The sequence below is a fragment of the Rhinopithecus bieti genome, unplaced genomic scaffold (assembly GCF_001698545.2).
Source record: "Rhinopithecus bieti isolate Rb0 unplaced genomic scaffold, ASM169854v2 scaffold_9996, whole genome shotgun sequence".
In the NCBI taxonomy this organism is placed as follows: Eukaryota; Metazoa; Chordata; class Mammalia; order Primates; family Cercopithecidae; genus Rhinopithecus; species Rhinopithecus bieti.
The window spans coordinates 3,408,524-3,424,263 of NW_016806973.1; the positions used below are offsets into that span (position 1 = coordinate 3,408,524).

At 35.1% G+C, this 15,740-nt stretch overlaps 1 protein-coding gene across 1 annotated transcript in view; it reads left to right on the forward strand.

Annotated features, from left to right (window-relative positions):
• Positions 1 to 15,740, forward strand: part of VEGFC (vascular endothelial growth factor C) — a 41,639-nt gene that overhangs the window by 6,667 nt on the left and 19,232 nt on the right. Inside the window, exon 4 of the mRNA XM_017879144.1 lies at positions 13,877 to 14,028. Coding sequence (XP_017734633.1) covers positions 13,877 to 14,028 — 152 coding nt within the window. The remainder of the gene's footprint in view (positions 1 to 13,876; positions 14,029 to 15,740) is intronic.

A 15,740-nucleotide genomic window follows, 5' to 3' on the forward strand; every position in this document is an offset into this window, starting at 1 on the left:
ATTTTTGGAATGCTATTAATTTATATTTTAAAATAATTCAGTTAAGCAATATGATGTATTCTAGATTATATTCCTAATATGGTATTTGATTTAAATCAAATAGTAAACCAAGGTGCTTTGGATACTCTTTCCAACTGAGGACATAGCCTTCTCTCTGCTCTTCCTCTTTCCATTTCCTTTCTTCAAAATCTTTTCTATAAATTACTTTCAAGCATATTTTTTAAAAACATAGATCCAAATCTATGGCTCGGCATGGTGGCTCATGCCTGTCGTCTCAGCTGCTGAGGCAGCAGAGGGAGGAGGATTGCTTGAGCCCAGGAGTTCAGGGCTGCAGTGAGCTAGGATTGTACCACTGTACTCCCAGCCTGGTTGACAGAGCGTGACCCTGTTTCAAATACACAGAAAACCCCCCACAGATCTGATGTCAGTCTCCAGCATGAAGGCCTTTCAGTGATTTCCCATTGCTCATAAAATAATACAAAAATCTTTTTTAAAGGTTTTATTTCTTGATATATCATAGTTGTACATATTTTGGGGTCATGTGTGATGTGTTGATACCTGTACAAAATGTGTAATGATCAAGTCAGGGTAATTGGGATATCCATCGTCTCAAACATTGCTCTTTTCTTTCTATTGAGAAGACTACAATTCTTCTCTTGCAGCTTTTAAAAAAATATAGTATATATTGCTGTTCACTACAATTTTCCTGATGTACTATTGAATACTAAAACTCATTCCTTCTATTTAACTGTGCTTTTGTACCCCTTAACCATCCTCTCTCCATCCTCCCTACCCTTCCCCTTCCCAGCCTCTGATAAACAGTATTCTTCTCTCTACCTCCATGAGATCCACTCATTTAGCTCCCACATAAATGGGAACATGCAGGATTTTAAAGACCCCATCTTTATGACAACCTGCAATCTCTGCCTTGTAGCCGCTCTTCAGCATCATCTAATGTAATGATTATTGATCTTGTGCTTCCAATGCTCTAGGCTTTCTCCAGTTCCTGGGCATCATCGTGTTTCCTCTGCTCCTGGGCCTTGGCACACACACCTTGAAGTTAACCTGGCCTTCTTGTCTCTTCTTTCCTGAGGTGCTAGTTCTTCAGATCTCAACTTGGGTGTCCAGTGGCTTCCGCAAGGCCTCGGGCAAGACTTACTGACCTATTTAGATTAGACCCAATATTTGTAATAAATGCTTTATAGTTTCCCATACTTTTAAAATAGTATCTATTATGGCCTGTAATCACATAGTTTATAATTATGTAGTCATTATTACTTGATTAATGTCTCCCTCCTCCACAAAGGCAAAAACAGATCTGTTCACTACTTATCCAGTGCCTACCACAGAATCAGTGCACAAATCTCTTTTAGTACCACATAAAACCTGTGGACCCTTTCATGAGAACAAATGAAGATATAGACATATCCACAGCATTTTCCCCCACAGTTTTGGGGTGTTGATTCCCTGACCCCTAGCATTTTCCCTTTAAACCAGGCTTTAAAACTGCTGCCTTGAAGATTAATAATAATAAAATAACTGATTAACACACTTGTATAATTTTCAAATAATGAGTCTTTTTGCCAAACAAAAGTTTATGCTATAAATTTAGCTTGATCTTTTAAAAAATATCTGTTTCTGGAGAGGAACAGAAAAGATAACTATTGGGTACTGGGCTTAGTTCCTGGGTGATGAAATAATCTGTGCAACATCCCCCCATGACATGAGTTTACCTGTGTAACAAACCTTCACATGTATCCTCAAACCTAAAATAAAAGTTTATATATACATAGACATATATATATGTATGTACAAATACACATATATATAGCTTTTCTCCCATATCTGTAAAAAAACATATATAGTAATATAGTAATATATAATTATATAATATATCGTATATATAATATAATTATATAATTATAATATTAATAGAAGTATTTTATTATTTATATAATATATATTATAATAAATATATAATACTAATATATTATATAATTATACATATTAATTTATATAATTGTATTATAATAAATATGTAATACTATATATTATATATTTATACAATATATAGATATATGAGAAAAAATATGTAAACGTATATATATATAGAGTATTATGTATTAATTATACATAAATAATATATTATATTAATATACTAGTATATATTCTACATAGTATATAATAGACGCTATATAATATATCGATTTTTATATAATAATAAATATATATTTATTATGTATATCTGTTTCTTTTACAGATAAGGGAGAAAATGCTTCTTTATTCTCTCATTCATTACTTAATATGAGCAAAAGCCAACATTACATTTCTCTTACTATTGGTCAACCAAATAAATGCATAGTTTACCTGTGGGCCAAATAGATACCTAAGCATACCTTAGGTAAAATGTAAACTTAGAAAACAGAAAATCAGTATATTGTTAGTAAGCAAAGTAAGTAAATTTAGTCTTCCATTAACCATTAGTGGTTTTTCTGCGACCGTTACATATTCACTATCTGCATTGGTCTAATTAGGTGTCACATTCACCCAATGGGTATTGGAGTGAAAGTGTTTATTCAGGGGGAGGTGTGTATGCACAGTAGCATAGAAATTACTCTATCAAGAGGGAGGTGTTGGAGAGGTTTAGGCTTTAGAAATTGCAAGGTTTGGTTGGGCCCGGTGGCTTACACCTGTAATCCTAGCACTTTAGGATGCCAAGACAGGCAGATCTCTTGAGCTTGGGAAATGGAGACCAACCTGGGCAACATAGTGAAACCCTGTCTCTCCAAAAAAGTATAAAAATTAGCCAGGCCTGGTGTTGCACACCTGTAATCCCAGCTACTATGGAGGTAGCTGAAGTGGGAGGATTGCTGGAGCCTGAACGGCAGAGGCTGCAGTGAGTAGAGATTGCACCCCTGCACTCCAGCCTGGGTGACAGAACCAGACCCTGCCTCAAAGTAAAATAAAATAAAATAATAGAATAAATAAAATAATAGAATAAAATAAAATAAAATAAAAATAAATTGCAAGGGGCCAGGGGTAAGATGAGCATTTAGTGCTAAGTGTAAGCTGCATATAGATGAAATAATTTTGCCCAGTATACTCAGTACTTAAACATCAAATATTTGCTATAAGAAAATTGTCTACTTTAGATCACATGGAATCATTTCTTGCTGTATTTCATCTCTTTGACCTCCCAGCTTTGCAGAATTTAGGCTTATTTTTATAATAATTTATAATGTTGATATGAGTTTTCTCAGCTTCTTCTTCATCATCTGCTTGTGTGAAAATCAGAACTTGCCTATGAAATTTCTGAAGTTTGTCTGCTTTTGTTATTGGTTGATTTTTTTTTTTTTAGTTTTTTTCTGTCCTTTTGGTAGGCTATATACTTGCAATAATCACAATATTTATACATTCTTATCTGTAATCCAGTCATATTTTAAAATTTATGTAGCAATAATTTTTGTGTCATTTTAATTTTTTAAAGATTTGAAGATTTTGAGAATTAAAATGTGTAGTTCATCAAAAATATGCTATTTCTCCTGAGAATTCTGACCTAAGACACCTTCTCTCCAGACTGTAACTCTCCTTATGTTTTCTCATCCACTTTTTTTTTTACTTTACCCAAACTTTTCCCTCCAACTCAGGCTTCTCTGCTGATTTCTACACTGTCCACTCAACCTTGTGCGTTGGCTTTACCTCAGACAGGTCGGTCTGTCTCACTTAACACTTATAACCTATTCCCCACCACCTTGCCCACATAAGCAAGTAAGTGAATCCTATTCTTTGTCCAGTATTCTCTGTCTTAGTAAATGACATCATCATTCAGCCAGTTGGTCAAGCCAAGTTATTCTTCCTTTCACCGAAACTAATTGCTATTCAATCTACCTTGCAAACATCTCTAGGACCCATTCAGTGTCTCCATGCTGCTCATCCCACTCTGATCTAGGCCACATTTACCCCTCACCTAGACCATTCCTCTTGGACAAGCCTAATAACTGCTCTCCTACCTCCATTCTTCCTTTCCTCCAGTCCATTTGCCACTTTTTAGCAGTGATTTTTTTTTTTTTCTTTTCTTAACGCTAGGTCAGATACTGCTAAAAACTCGATAGCATTGCCTTATTGGGATGGAGCCAGCATTCAACTAGTGTTGTGATAAGCTTGTCTTTTCTGATTGGGTTGCTCAGGCCAGCCAGCATCTGGTCAGATTGATTGGTACAAATGTTCTAAGTTGTTAGTGTTTTGAATGGAACTCTTAAAATCCCTTAAACTTAATTTCCTGGTCCCTCAGTGATCTGGATGCTACTTAAATGTCCAGCTTCAAATGTCAATGCTTTTCCCTGCAAAAACTACTTACCACTAAGACCCAAATTCTTTTCACTTTTTGGGTTATGTCAATATCTGTCACCTCCAGCATTGTAATGCTGTACTCTCTGTTCGAAACATCTCCCTACACTTGATCCCATATCTCAATGTATCTAGTTAATTTCTACTCATCCTTAGGCCTAAACATAAATGTAACTTCCAGGACATTCTGTTGTGTGCTTCCACAGCATCCATTGTTGCTGTAACTTCCAGGACACTCTGTCGTGTGCTTCCACGGTATCCTTTGTTGCTGTCTCTTAGCATCGTTACCTTGCCTGTCAGATTGTTTTATCTTTGTTTTATTCCCTAGGTGTTTTGTTTTTGTTGTTGTTGTTTGTTTGTTTGTTTTAAGATGGAGTCTCACTCTTGTCGCCCAGGCTGGAGTGCAGTGGCATGATCTCTGCTCACTGTAACCTCTGCCTCCTGGGTTCAAGTGATTCTCTTGCCTCAGCCTCCCAAGTAGCTGGGATTACAGATGTGTACCACCACACCCGGCTAATTTTTTGTATTTGTAGTAGAGATGGGGTTTCACCGTGTTAGCCAGGCTGGTCTGGAACTCCTGACCTCAGGTGATCTGCCCACCTCTGCCTCCCAAAGTGCTGGGATTACAGGTGTGAGCCACTGCACCCAGCCTTATTCCATAGGTTGTAGACTCCACGAAAGCAAAGATTGTGTTTGCTTATTACACTGAACAATAGCACAGTAGTTGGCACATAGCAAACACTTAGAAGTGAATAAAATGAATATGTGAATAAAAAGAAACAAATTTGGGGTCAAAAGTCAAATTTTGAATATGCTGCTTTGAAAGAGTCTGAATAGTGAATGGTGTTTAGGTGGAGATACCAGAAGTTTTGATGTATGATTCTAAAATTTTAGAACGAGGATTGGGTCTTTAAATATAGATTTGGGAGGAAGCATCATTCTGATAAATGTCATTTAAAGCCTGGTGTGCTTATTAATTCTTAGGGTATCCATGGGTCAGAAGAGAAGAGTAAACATCAGTACCACGGGAAAATCAGCATTCATCATTGACTGTGCCCTGCATTTCCCTTGTTGATTTGTATTATCATGCCCTTTTCCTATTCAAAGGATTCACTTACATTTTTGTTTATAGTATAAGGGATACTTTTTTTTTTTTTTTTTTTTGAGATGGAGTCTCGCTCTTGTCACCCAGGCCAGAGTGTAATGGTGTGATCTTGCCTTACTGCAACCTCCACCTCCTGGGTTCAAGCGATTCTCCTGCCTCGGCCTCCCAAGTAGCTGGGATTACAGGTGCCCACCACCATGCCCAGCTAATTTTGTATTTTAATAGAGATAGGATTTCACCATGTTGGCCAGGCTGGTCATAAACTGCTGACCTCAAGTGATCCACTCATCTCGGCCACCCAATGTGCTGGGATTACAGGCGTGAGCCACTGCACCCGGCAAGTAGTTTTAATTTAAATTCAGTTAGGCGAGTGCATATTGTACACCCATTATGTTGTGCTTCATACTATGTACTAAAAGCATACTATGCATGAAGTGTAGGTGTACAATGATGTATAGGTCCTGCCCTAATAGAGCTAACAAATTAGCAAGGGAAATCAACATTTATCAAGTAATTAAAAGTAGTTTAAGTGTTGTGCAAGAAAAGTACAAAGGCTTATGAAAATGCATATCCGGGTTGTTTACAAACCAAGAGAAGTCGAGGCATAAAATTTCTGAAAGCAAGAAGGCAGTGTTCCCACATAGTTACTAATATTCCAAGTTCTGCAAACGTGTACTTAAGTAGAACCTTTTCCTAGTTTATTCAATTTATTTCATTATCAATGTAATATGAATGGGAGTGTGTGATGATTTCCTTCAAATATAAAAGGAAATTTCTTATTGCTATATATTCTTAAGGTTAAAAAAAAAAAAAGACTTTTCATTTTGTTAAAAGAGTTCCAGGCACATTTTGTAGCAAAGTCACCAATTGGAAAGATATAAATTGTAAGGACAATGTACCTTAGGTAATGTTAAACTCAAGTTTTTTTATAGATACTTCATAGAAATGTTTCTTCTTTTCATGGGGCTCAGTGAAGGGGAGGTTATCAGAGTGTGTGAGGAAGCCAGCTGTTCATTGAAAAGTAAAAACATATGCACTGTGCATTCCAAAGTGTACTAATCGATAAAAACTGCTTCAAAGTTCTCCACACAAATATCTAAGTGGCTTTGAAAAGTTAAGTAGATTGGATGTCTTTTCCACCTCTTTGATAAACATACACTTTGAGTATATTTTCTTATGAGAAGTTGTATATTTAAGAGATATAACCAAAAAGTAGAAAATGAATTTTGCAGGGGATAAATTATTTGGTGATGAAAGCAGAAGAAAGTCATCTGCTTTTGAGGCACACATTTGGATTAAAAAGTTACTTGAATATTAGTATTTGCCTTATGTATTTTACTAAATCTAGGAAAGAATAAAGAAAAACAACTCAATCTCTGGAGTCTCCTTGAAAATGGTGGGGTTAAACCAAGCTCAAGAAACTAGAAGTTCTTTGCTGTGTTCATTAGTGCCAGACTGAGGAAGCCAGTTTAGTTTGGAAGCTGGGTCACTATGAGCTAATTCTCATATATAGAGGCACCATTATTTTAAATTCTACATTGCCATCTTAAAAACAAGCAGCTACTTCTTTTTCATTATTTTATCAAGCAATAATATGAGCATGTATATTAGGAAAGACATGCTTGATTATATTTAAGTTGGATGTTTCATAAAATTTTACAACAAAACATATTTAAACCTAAGTAAAATATGCAACTATATAATGAAATTAGAGGTATTATTTTGCACTGCAGTCAGAGATATTTCTTCCATCAATTAAATAGAATATGCAGCAGTCTGGAAAATTAATTTATTACATTCCTATGCATTCAGCAAGTGGAACGTGATTTGTATTGTATCTTTAGCAAGTTAATATTTGGCAAGCACAGTTGTTAGAAATCAGGTTTTATCCTGATGTGGAAAAAGAACTCTATACCAGTACCAGTTATCAGAAGTTTCTTTAAGAATAACATTTGCCTTAAGAACATAATTAATGCATCTGTGAAAAATACCACTTTTTTTCCAATCCAAGGTACAATGAGATTCACATATTTTGTTCAGTATTTCTAAAACTCTTCAATTGAGGTTTTATTTTAATTGTGGTACTGTGTATACTTTTATGCATAACAATATGTTAAAATTAATTCAGTAACAGATTTAAATCTGTTAGGCTATCTGTTATTCCATATTCTTTCCCAAACCCAATTTAAGTTCCATAGGCCTTTTATAGCTAGCCATGTGGTTGCAATGCTAAGTCAAAATGCTAAGACTTTTTCCCATTTGGGGGGATTATTTCTTTAAATGTTGTGTAGTTTTAAAATCTGATTTCACAGTTACTAATCATATTCTTCAGGGGGTACATATATATGTACTTAATGGACTAAAGTTTAGAATATTTATATTTAAATTAAATATGGTAGTGAGATTTGTTCTGAAGAGAAACTGGTTATATTTAGGATATAATGGTGTTTTAGAGGAAGGCATTTTTTGTGTCATATTTGTATCCACACAAACATTGCTTAGAATTTAGTACTAAATTATAACTCAAGATCTCAGTAAGGAAGTTCTACCCCTTTATCTTGAATAGCCTGCAAGATAAGTACAAGTAGGAATTGCTGCTTTACAGCCGTTGCTATGCGGCTGTAAACAGCCTATTGTTTCAAAATGCGGCTTTATTTGATGTCCGTTCTTGTTGGTGAGAACTGACTATTAAATATTCCTATTAAAGAATGCCAGTAGATTACAACTGGGAACGTCTCGGTTGGAAACACTTTCCATTTCCTCTTGTTTATTATAGTTTTACAGAATATACAGTCAGATGTTTTTTCCAGTTGCCAGCCTTGCTTAATTACCGTTTTTTATATGTCCTTTTGATCTTCTCCAAACCCAGCAGCTGGTATTATATGCCTACACTATACATCAGACTCCATAATGAATTGTATTATTACAACTTTTTTTTGCGTCCTACATTGGACACTAGTTAATATTATTTATTGTTCCAGAACAGTTCACTTTATTGTATAAAACTGTTTTAGAAAAATTATAGTTTTCAAAATATCAAATTATAGTAGATTATATCATCAGTTAAATACATCATCAATCAGTATTTACTAAATAAACATACATACTTGGAGTTATTAGCTAGTACTGAACATAATACATAAAGTTTATGCTCTATGAACTTAAATGTAGAACAGAAAATACTATTATATACACAATAAAGCACAAAATAGTCTGACAATAGTATCATGATTCATGTTTTCTTAAAATAATCTAGTTACTGTTTCAAACATTGATATGTTTAGATAGATCTAAAGTCTTTTGAGAGAAAATTCTAGTTACTGTGTTAGTTCAGATCATTATTTAATGGCAAGAACAAATTGCATAATGGAATTAAATTCCAGTGTTTATGGTAAGCTATTTGGTATTTCAGAAATTCTACCATAGTATCTCTTTCTGTGTATATGTATTTTCTCATTCACCCTCACCATGAGATTTCTTTTTTTTTTTTTCTTTTTTCTTTTTCTTTTTTCTCTTTTTTTTGGAGAGGGAGTCCGCCTCTGTTGCCCAGGCTGGAGTGCAGGTGCAGTGGCACAATCTGGGCTCACTGCAACCTCCGCCTCTCAGGTTCAAGAGATTCTCCTGCCTCAGCCTCCCAAGTAGCTAGGATTACAGGCATCTGCCACCCCACCTGGCTAATCTTTGTATTTTTAGTAGAAACGGGGTTTCACCATGCTGGCAAGGCTGGTCTTGAAGTCCTGACCTCTAGTGATCTGCCCACCTCGGCCTCCCAAAGTGCTGAGATTACAGGCGTGAGTCACCACAGCTGGCCCTCACTGTCAGGTTTCCGATCAGCTGCATAGAGGCAAGGTCATTATTGATGACTGTTATCCTGAGATTCTAGCAAGGAGCTTGGTATCATGTGGGTACTCAACAAATAGTTATTGAAAACCAAACAAGGAAAATATTTTAAATAGAAATTTTAAAATTTGGAATTTCTTTAACAAAAATTTAAATCTTGGCTGATGTGAATGATGATAAAGAACAAGAGGAAGAAGAGGAGGAAGAGAAATCCAAACACTACACTGCAGTCACCATTATTATTATCCCTATTTTATAGGTAATGAAATGGAGGCTTGGGGAAGTTGGCTAATTTTTCCAAGTCTCAGAAGTAGTAAATTGAAGATCCAGGACTCTAATTAATGTCTGTTCCTCAAGACTAAGTAAACTCTTGTTTATTCTTACATATTTAGTGGAGTAGGGAAGTTGCCAGTGATTTGAAAAATGATATGTATTTATTTTGGTAGGGGAACATGTGAGTTTATAATGCACTTCTAATTATTATTTTGTCAGTTCAAAATGTATATTTTAAAGCATATAGTATCTAATTAGGAAAAAATGCTTATGGAAATTCTTAGTACCATAGGGATTAAATATAGCTGTGTAAAAATTAACAAAGGGGTCTGTAAACAAGAAAATAGAATTTACTATATTTATTGAAAAGGCAGTCGAAACTGTAATCATTTATACATTATAACAGTAAGTCAATCAATATACACACATGAGACCAGTACAGAAAGAATCTGAAAAATTGAAGAGGCCTCTTTAGTATGTGACAAGAGCTAGTATAGGTACAATTACATCTTAATACATACCCAGGTGGCATATTCCCAGTAGATATTACTAATTTTCCTGAAGTTGATAGATAAATAAAACTCAATTATCAAGACTCTTTCTACTTTTAATATTATCAAAGGTATCTTTCTCTGGACTCTTAAAATTTTTTCACACTGGTGTCAAGTAGCAGGTCAAAATTTGGGGATAGAGGATGTGTTTCAAGAGAAGAAAAAAAAAATTTTAACTTTAATTTTTCAGTCTCTGTTCCTTTTGATAAAATTAACTGAATTCAGCCTGCCAATTGCCTCTTAGACACATAAAAGAGAAATGAGACATCAGTTATTAAGATTTTGATTTTTATTCCTTTATGTTTTGATTTCCTTTATTTCCTTTAAGTAGTTAAACTGCAATAAAATTTTTCTCTCCATCTGTACTTCCATTTTATCACTTATAAAAGTCTTCACTTTAGAGGAAAAGACAGTTCTCTAAACAGTGATTTGGTTTTAGTGCTGTTTTACCTGCTTCCTTATTCTTTTAGTCAGTATATTCAAAAATACATTTCTTGTAGCCTTTGAAAACATAGAACCACACTTAGTTTTCCAGGAAGATGCTTTCTTAATGTGAATTAGCTATTCTTCATCTCACCAGAACTTTCTTCAAAGCTGCTGTTCCTGAATTCATGCTAGGTACCCACGGGTGGATCCTGATTTGTGAACGTTATCTACCTAGGCGTGGATGAGGTCTCTCCATGATCACTGATACCGCTCACTGCAATCTGTCTACCATTTAGAAAACAGGCTGGGGCGGAATTTGGAAGGGCAGCCATCAGTGGGGGCAGGAATGATGCTACCAAGGGTTAGGGGTGGGAAAACATAAAATCTACAATGGCTGTTAGTTATCTCAAATAGTACCTTACCTTCACTACCAGGCTGTGTCCTGCCTGGTTTCACTGGAGACAATGCCAAATCCTGCAGTGCCTACTTATTTGTTTTTGCATTGCTATAAAGGAATATCTAAGACTGGGTAATTTATAAAGAAAATAGGCTTAATTGGCTTATGGTTCTGCAGGTACAGGAAGCATGATGTTGGCATTTGCTCACCTTCTGGTGATGTCTCAGGAAGCTTGCAGTCTTGGTGGAAGGAGGTGCTGGTGTGTCACATGGCCAGAGTGTGAGCAAGAGAGGGAAGGGAGAGGTCCCAGACTCCTTTAAACAACCAGCTCTGGCATGAACTAACAGCAAAATCTCACTCCTTACCAAGGGGATGGTGCTAAGCCATTCATGAGGGATCTGGTCCCATGACCCATTCATCTCCTGCCAGGTCCCACCTCTAACATTGGGAGTTACATTTCAACATGAGATTTGGAGGAGAAACACATCCAAACCACATCAGATTACAAACACTGTATGTATAAGCACAATTGTTTCTGCTGGTCTGAGCCACTTGAGCCCTTTCCCTCTAGTCACATGGAGTACCTCTTCTTGTCCCCCATACCCACTGCTGCTTCCTTTCTACAGCCCCTGCCCTGCCACAGCCCTTGGAACCACACCAGGTGCTGGTTATCTCCTGTCAATTCCTGTTATATTTGATTTCCCAGAGACATGTGGCCCTGTGACCACATATACCTGTTTGAAGCTCTCCCCTCTTTCTCTGGCACCCCTTGACAGTCTGCCCTCCTGATGCTCCATCATTGTTACGCTTCTTCCCAAACATATTCACTAGTTCCTTTGCCTCTTCCCACTTCGTAGATGTTCCTGTGCCCCGGGTTTCTTTTCTTAGACATTTTCTCATTTCATTTAGAATGCTCATCAAGTAATCTCCTCAATGTCCAAGACTCCAATTACAGCTTAAATGTTCATGACTTTTCAATGGCTCTCCTAAGCTCACACATATGTGACTGCCTACTAGATCTAAAATCTTAGGTACACCTTCCTACCATCTACATTATTACAGAGCTTAAATAATCAAATTGTAAATTATACAAACATAAAAAGTAAGTAATTTCATAAGTTTATTAAAATTGCTTCTTTTAAAACCACTTTATATGTCTTCTATAGTGCTAGTTCTTAATACAGATTCCGTAGACATCTTAAAAGATAGAAAAATTGTAGCTTATGAAGACACTGCAGAATTCTCTCTTAAAATAGGTATATATCAAGAAAAGGATTACTGGCATTGCAGTATTTCACCTAATCAAAGATTTTATCCAATCTGTGTAAATGAATGTCTTCTTACAGGACAAACTGGTCAAAATCATAATAGTGGCATATGTTGAGGCCACATAGTGTAGTTACCTACACAGAACAGACAGTATTGTGGAGAATACCTAGAATCTTGAGAATTTATACAGATAGTAATAACTTACATCTGTATAGCAAATAATATACATATCAGATTCATTTAGCTTATATAATCCTTGTAATATCCCGAGAATAATGAGTCAGATGTTATCCTTAGTTTACTGATTATCAAGAAAAAAAAAGCTTGGAGAAATTAAATGAATTTTCCAAATTTATACTATTTATAAATGGGAGAGCTAATAAAAGTCACCTGTCTGGGTTTGTAACCCTGTACCTATTTCTTCTAAAGCATACTGTATGTATCCCAAGAAAGTAGCTAAATTTTTTAATAAATATATAAGGAATACATCTTGAATGAAGACAAGATGCATTTTATAATTTAGATATTTCTGTATTTCATTGTTCAGAATTCATTTTAAAAGTCTCCTTGTTGGTGTGGACGAAATTGGCAACTAATCTTATCCCATAAATATTTTCAATGGTCTTCAGCTGATGACGTGAAATTTCAGCAAAGGCCAAGTCACGAGGCTTTGAAGTTTGTCATCTTTTTTATCACTGCTCAGATTGCCATGAAGACACCAAGTAATACATGGATCAATTATAGTTAAATGACTGCAAGTTGATCTTATCAAGCAGTTAGTGGGCAAGATTTCACTTTTACCATTTTTACTGGTAATTTAGAGTGTAAGAACCCTAGGAATTTAAATCTACTTAGTTTTACTTAATCAATGATGTATTTGTATATGTCATTTAAAACATTGTTTTGGAGAAAGAAGAGAAAAGAGAAGTTCTTCATCCATAAATAAGGTGTTCAGAAGGAGACCAGTTAAACTAAATTTTGACTATAATTCAGAATTGTGTAAAATTTCCTACCTTATTTCAAGCTCATTATTTTCATAATGACTTTATCAAGATAGCAGAAACATGGCTTCATCTATTAAATTATAAATGTGGCTTTTTTCTTTTAAATATAATCAGTTTGTAAGAAATAAATATAAAACTACATTGAGGTAGAAATTTAGTAAAAATTAACTCTACATCTATGTAAGTTATGTCTGTGTATTCAGTTTATTTAAAGTAGGACATAACCAAGCATTTCTGAGTTGTGTGGCCAATAGCTTTGCTCTTAAATCACAAAGATGCTTCTGTGTGTGACACTTTTTAAATCCCTGGGATATTTTAAATGTTCATGTCAAAGAATCTATAACTTTGAAACAGTTATTTTTTCTTGAACACATTGGTCTGTCACGTCTCTGCTCTGTAGTCATTAGTTGGTTATCCTAATTCTAATTAGGATAACTAGTGACATAAGATAAACATATGGAGTATTTATTACTCTGATAAAAGATACTGGTTAGGAGCAAGACAGTTTTTAGTTTATAACCATAAAAAACATAGCTTCCTGCATACATTATTCAGTATTACTTATATAGAGCTAACCTCACTCTTTTTCAGACTCCAGTATGAACCATAAAAGTGCTTTATAGCATCTATATAATTTTTTCTTCTTTTTGTCCCTTCTTTGTAGTTATTTGAAATCACAGTGCCTCTCTCTCAAGGCCCCAAACCAGTAACAATCAGTTTTGCCAATCACACTTCCTGCCGATGCATGTCTAAACTGGATGTTTACAGACAAGTTCATTCCATTATTAGACGTTCCCTGCCAGCAATACTACCACAGTGAGTATGAATTAAATCTATTTTTTCTGCATCCTCTACTAATATTACACTATTTTCAAGTAAACGTAAGTTTATTAAAATAACCTTTGTGAAATTTACTATAACATACTCTGCTTCAAATACAAAACAAAGACAAAATTTTGTATAGTATACCATGAAAATAAACTGAAAATTAAAATTCAGTGGGAAGCGCATTTTAGAGGCAATGTAATTCACAATATAAAAGAAGTATGTCTGTGAAATAAAACACATCCCACCAGTGTTCATAAAATATCAGTAAGGTAGCTTAATTGATTTAACGTTCCTGAAATCAGATATGCTAACTCATAAATCATATTAAAGCTCAAAACATTTCAGCCTTGATAAGATTTTAGGCCAAAAGAAAAGTAAATGTAAATAATTTTATCTATTAGCATTCAGTTGCTTTCTTCAATCTGAAATATAAAAATATATATGTGTGTGTATATATATGTATATATATCTCCATGTTTCTTATTTCAGCAAGGTTTGAATAGTGAAATAGTGATTAATTACTTGAAAAAAATTATTTTAATATCATTTCAAATTGATATTCAAATCTTTATTTGTTATTCAGGTTTCCTTTCCATCCCTTTTTTTTTTTTTTTTTTTNATGCCAACCATGGTCTTCCTCACTGAATCAAGTTGTACTGCTCTGCTTAGTGTGGCAGATGGGGGACGCCTTGTTTGTCCAGGGACAGTTTAGGAAAACCTGGAGGATAGCCTACTTTGAGTGACAGAGATCTGTCTCCTTTTATGTGAGAAAGCAAAGATCTTCCATTTATGAATAGATGCATGCTAATACAAGCAAGAGACCACTACCACCTGAACTCAAGAGGATGCTGTATGTGCAGTTTCATCCCCGCAGGCCTGAGAGTTCTGTTCACGTTCCTCAGCCCTGAGCAGAAGCCCTCAGTGACTCCTTCATTCTGAGAGTTTTAGCCACTGGAGAGTTTTAACCATACTCATGGTTTCCAAAGTGACATTTGAAGATCTAACCATATTTTTGACTTATAATATTTTATCTAAATCTATCTTCTATTGCTATATTTGTACTTATATTAGCTGTAAGTACAAAGAGAAAGACTTGTTAAATCCTTTATTTCTACATTATTCACGGCAGTGTTTTCTCATTTTCTTTGAGGCCTTGAAATCACAGAGTTGTCATTACTTCTTCTTCTATTCCATCTAAATACGATTGATTAGTTTGGAGGAGGAGGAGATATGTATTCCAAGCTAAACTTATATTTCATTTCCATCACTGCCATTATCATCCACTCCATTATGCATGTCTTTGATTTAATGCAGTGATATTCATACTAGTTTTCAAGCATCCAGTCTTTCTCCTGTTGTATAATGTCACTGTTCTATGAAATAAGCTTTAAAAGGCATCATTTCATTCATCTCACCAGAAACAGTGATTTTCAATTGCTCAAAGAACTGAGCACAAATTTCTCACCATCCTATTCTGGTGTCAGTCTTCCTTTCTTGTTTTGTCTTCCATTATTCACCCAGTCTGTGTTTCACCAAGTCCTATTCCCAGAATGGCAAGCTCATTTCCTGCTCTGTATCTTGTTTCTGTTCTGGCCCTGGTTTGTTTTCTGCCTTTCCAAAGCCCTCTCCCTTTCTCAGAGTTCAGTTAAAGGTCTTTCTCCTGCATTTGTCTTGTCTAAATACCACAGCCACCTTTGCTT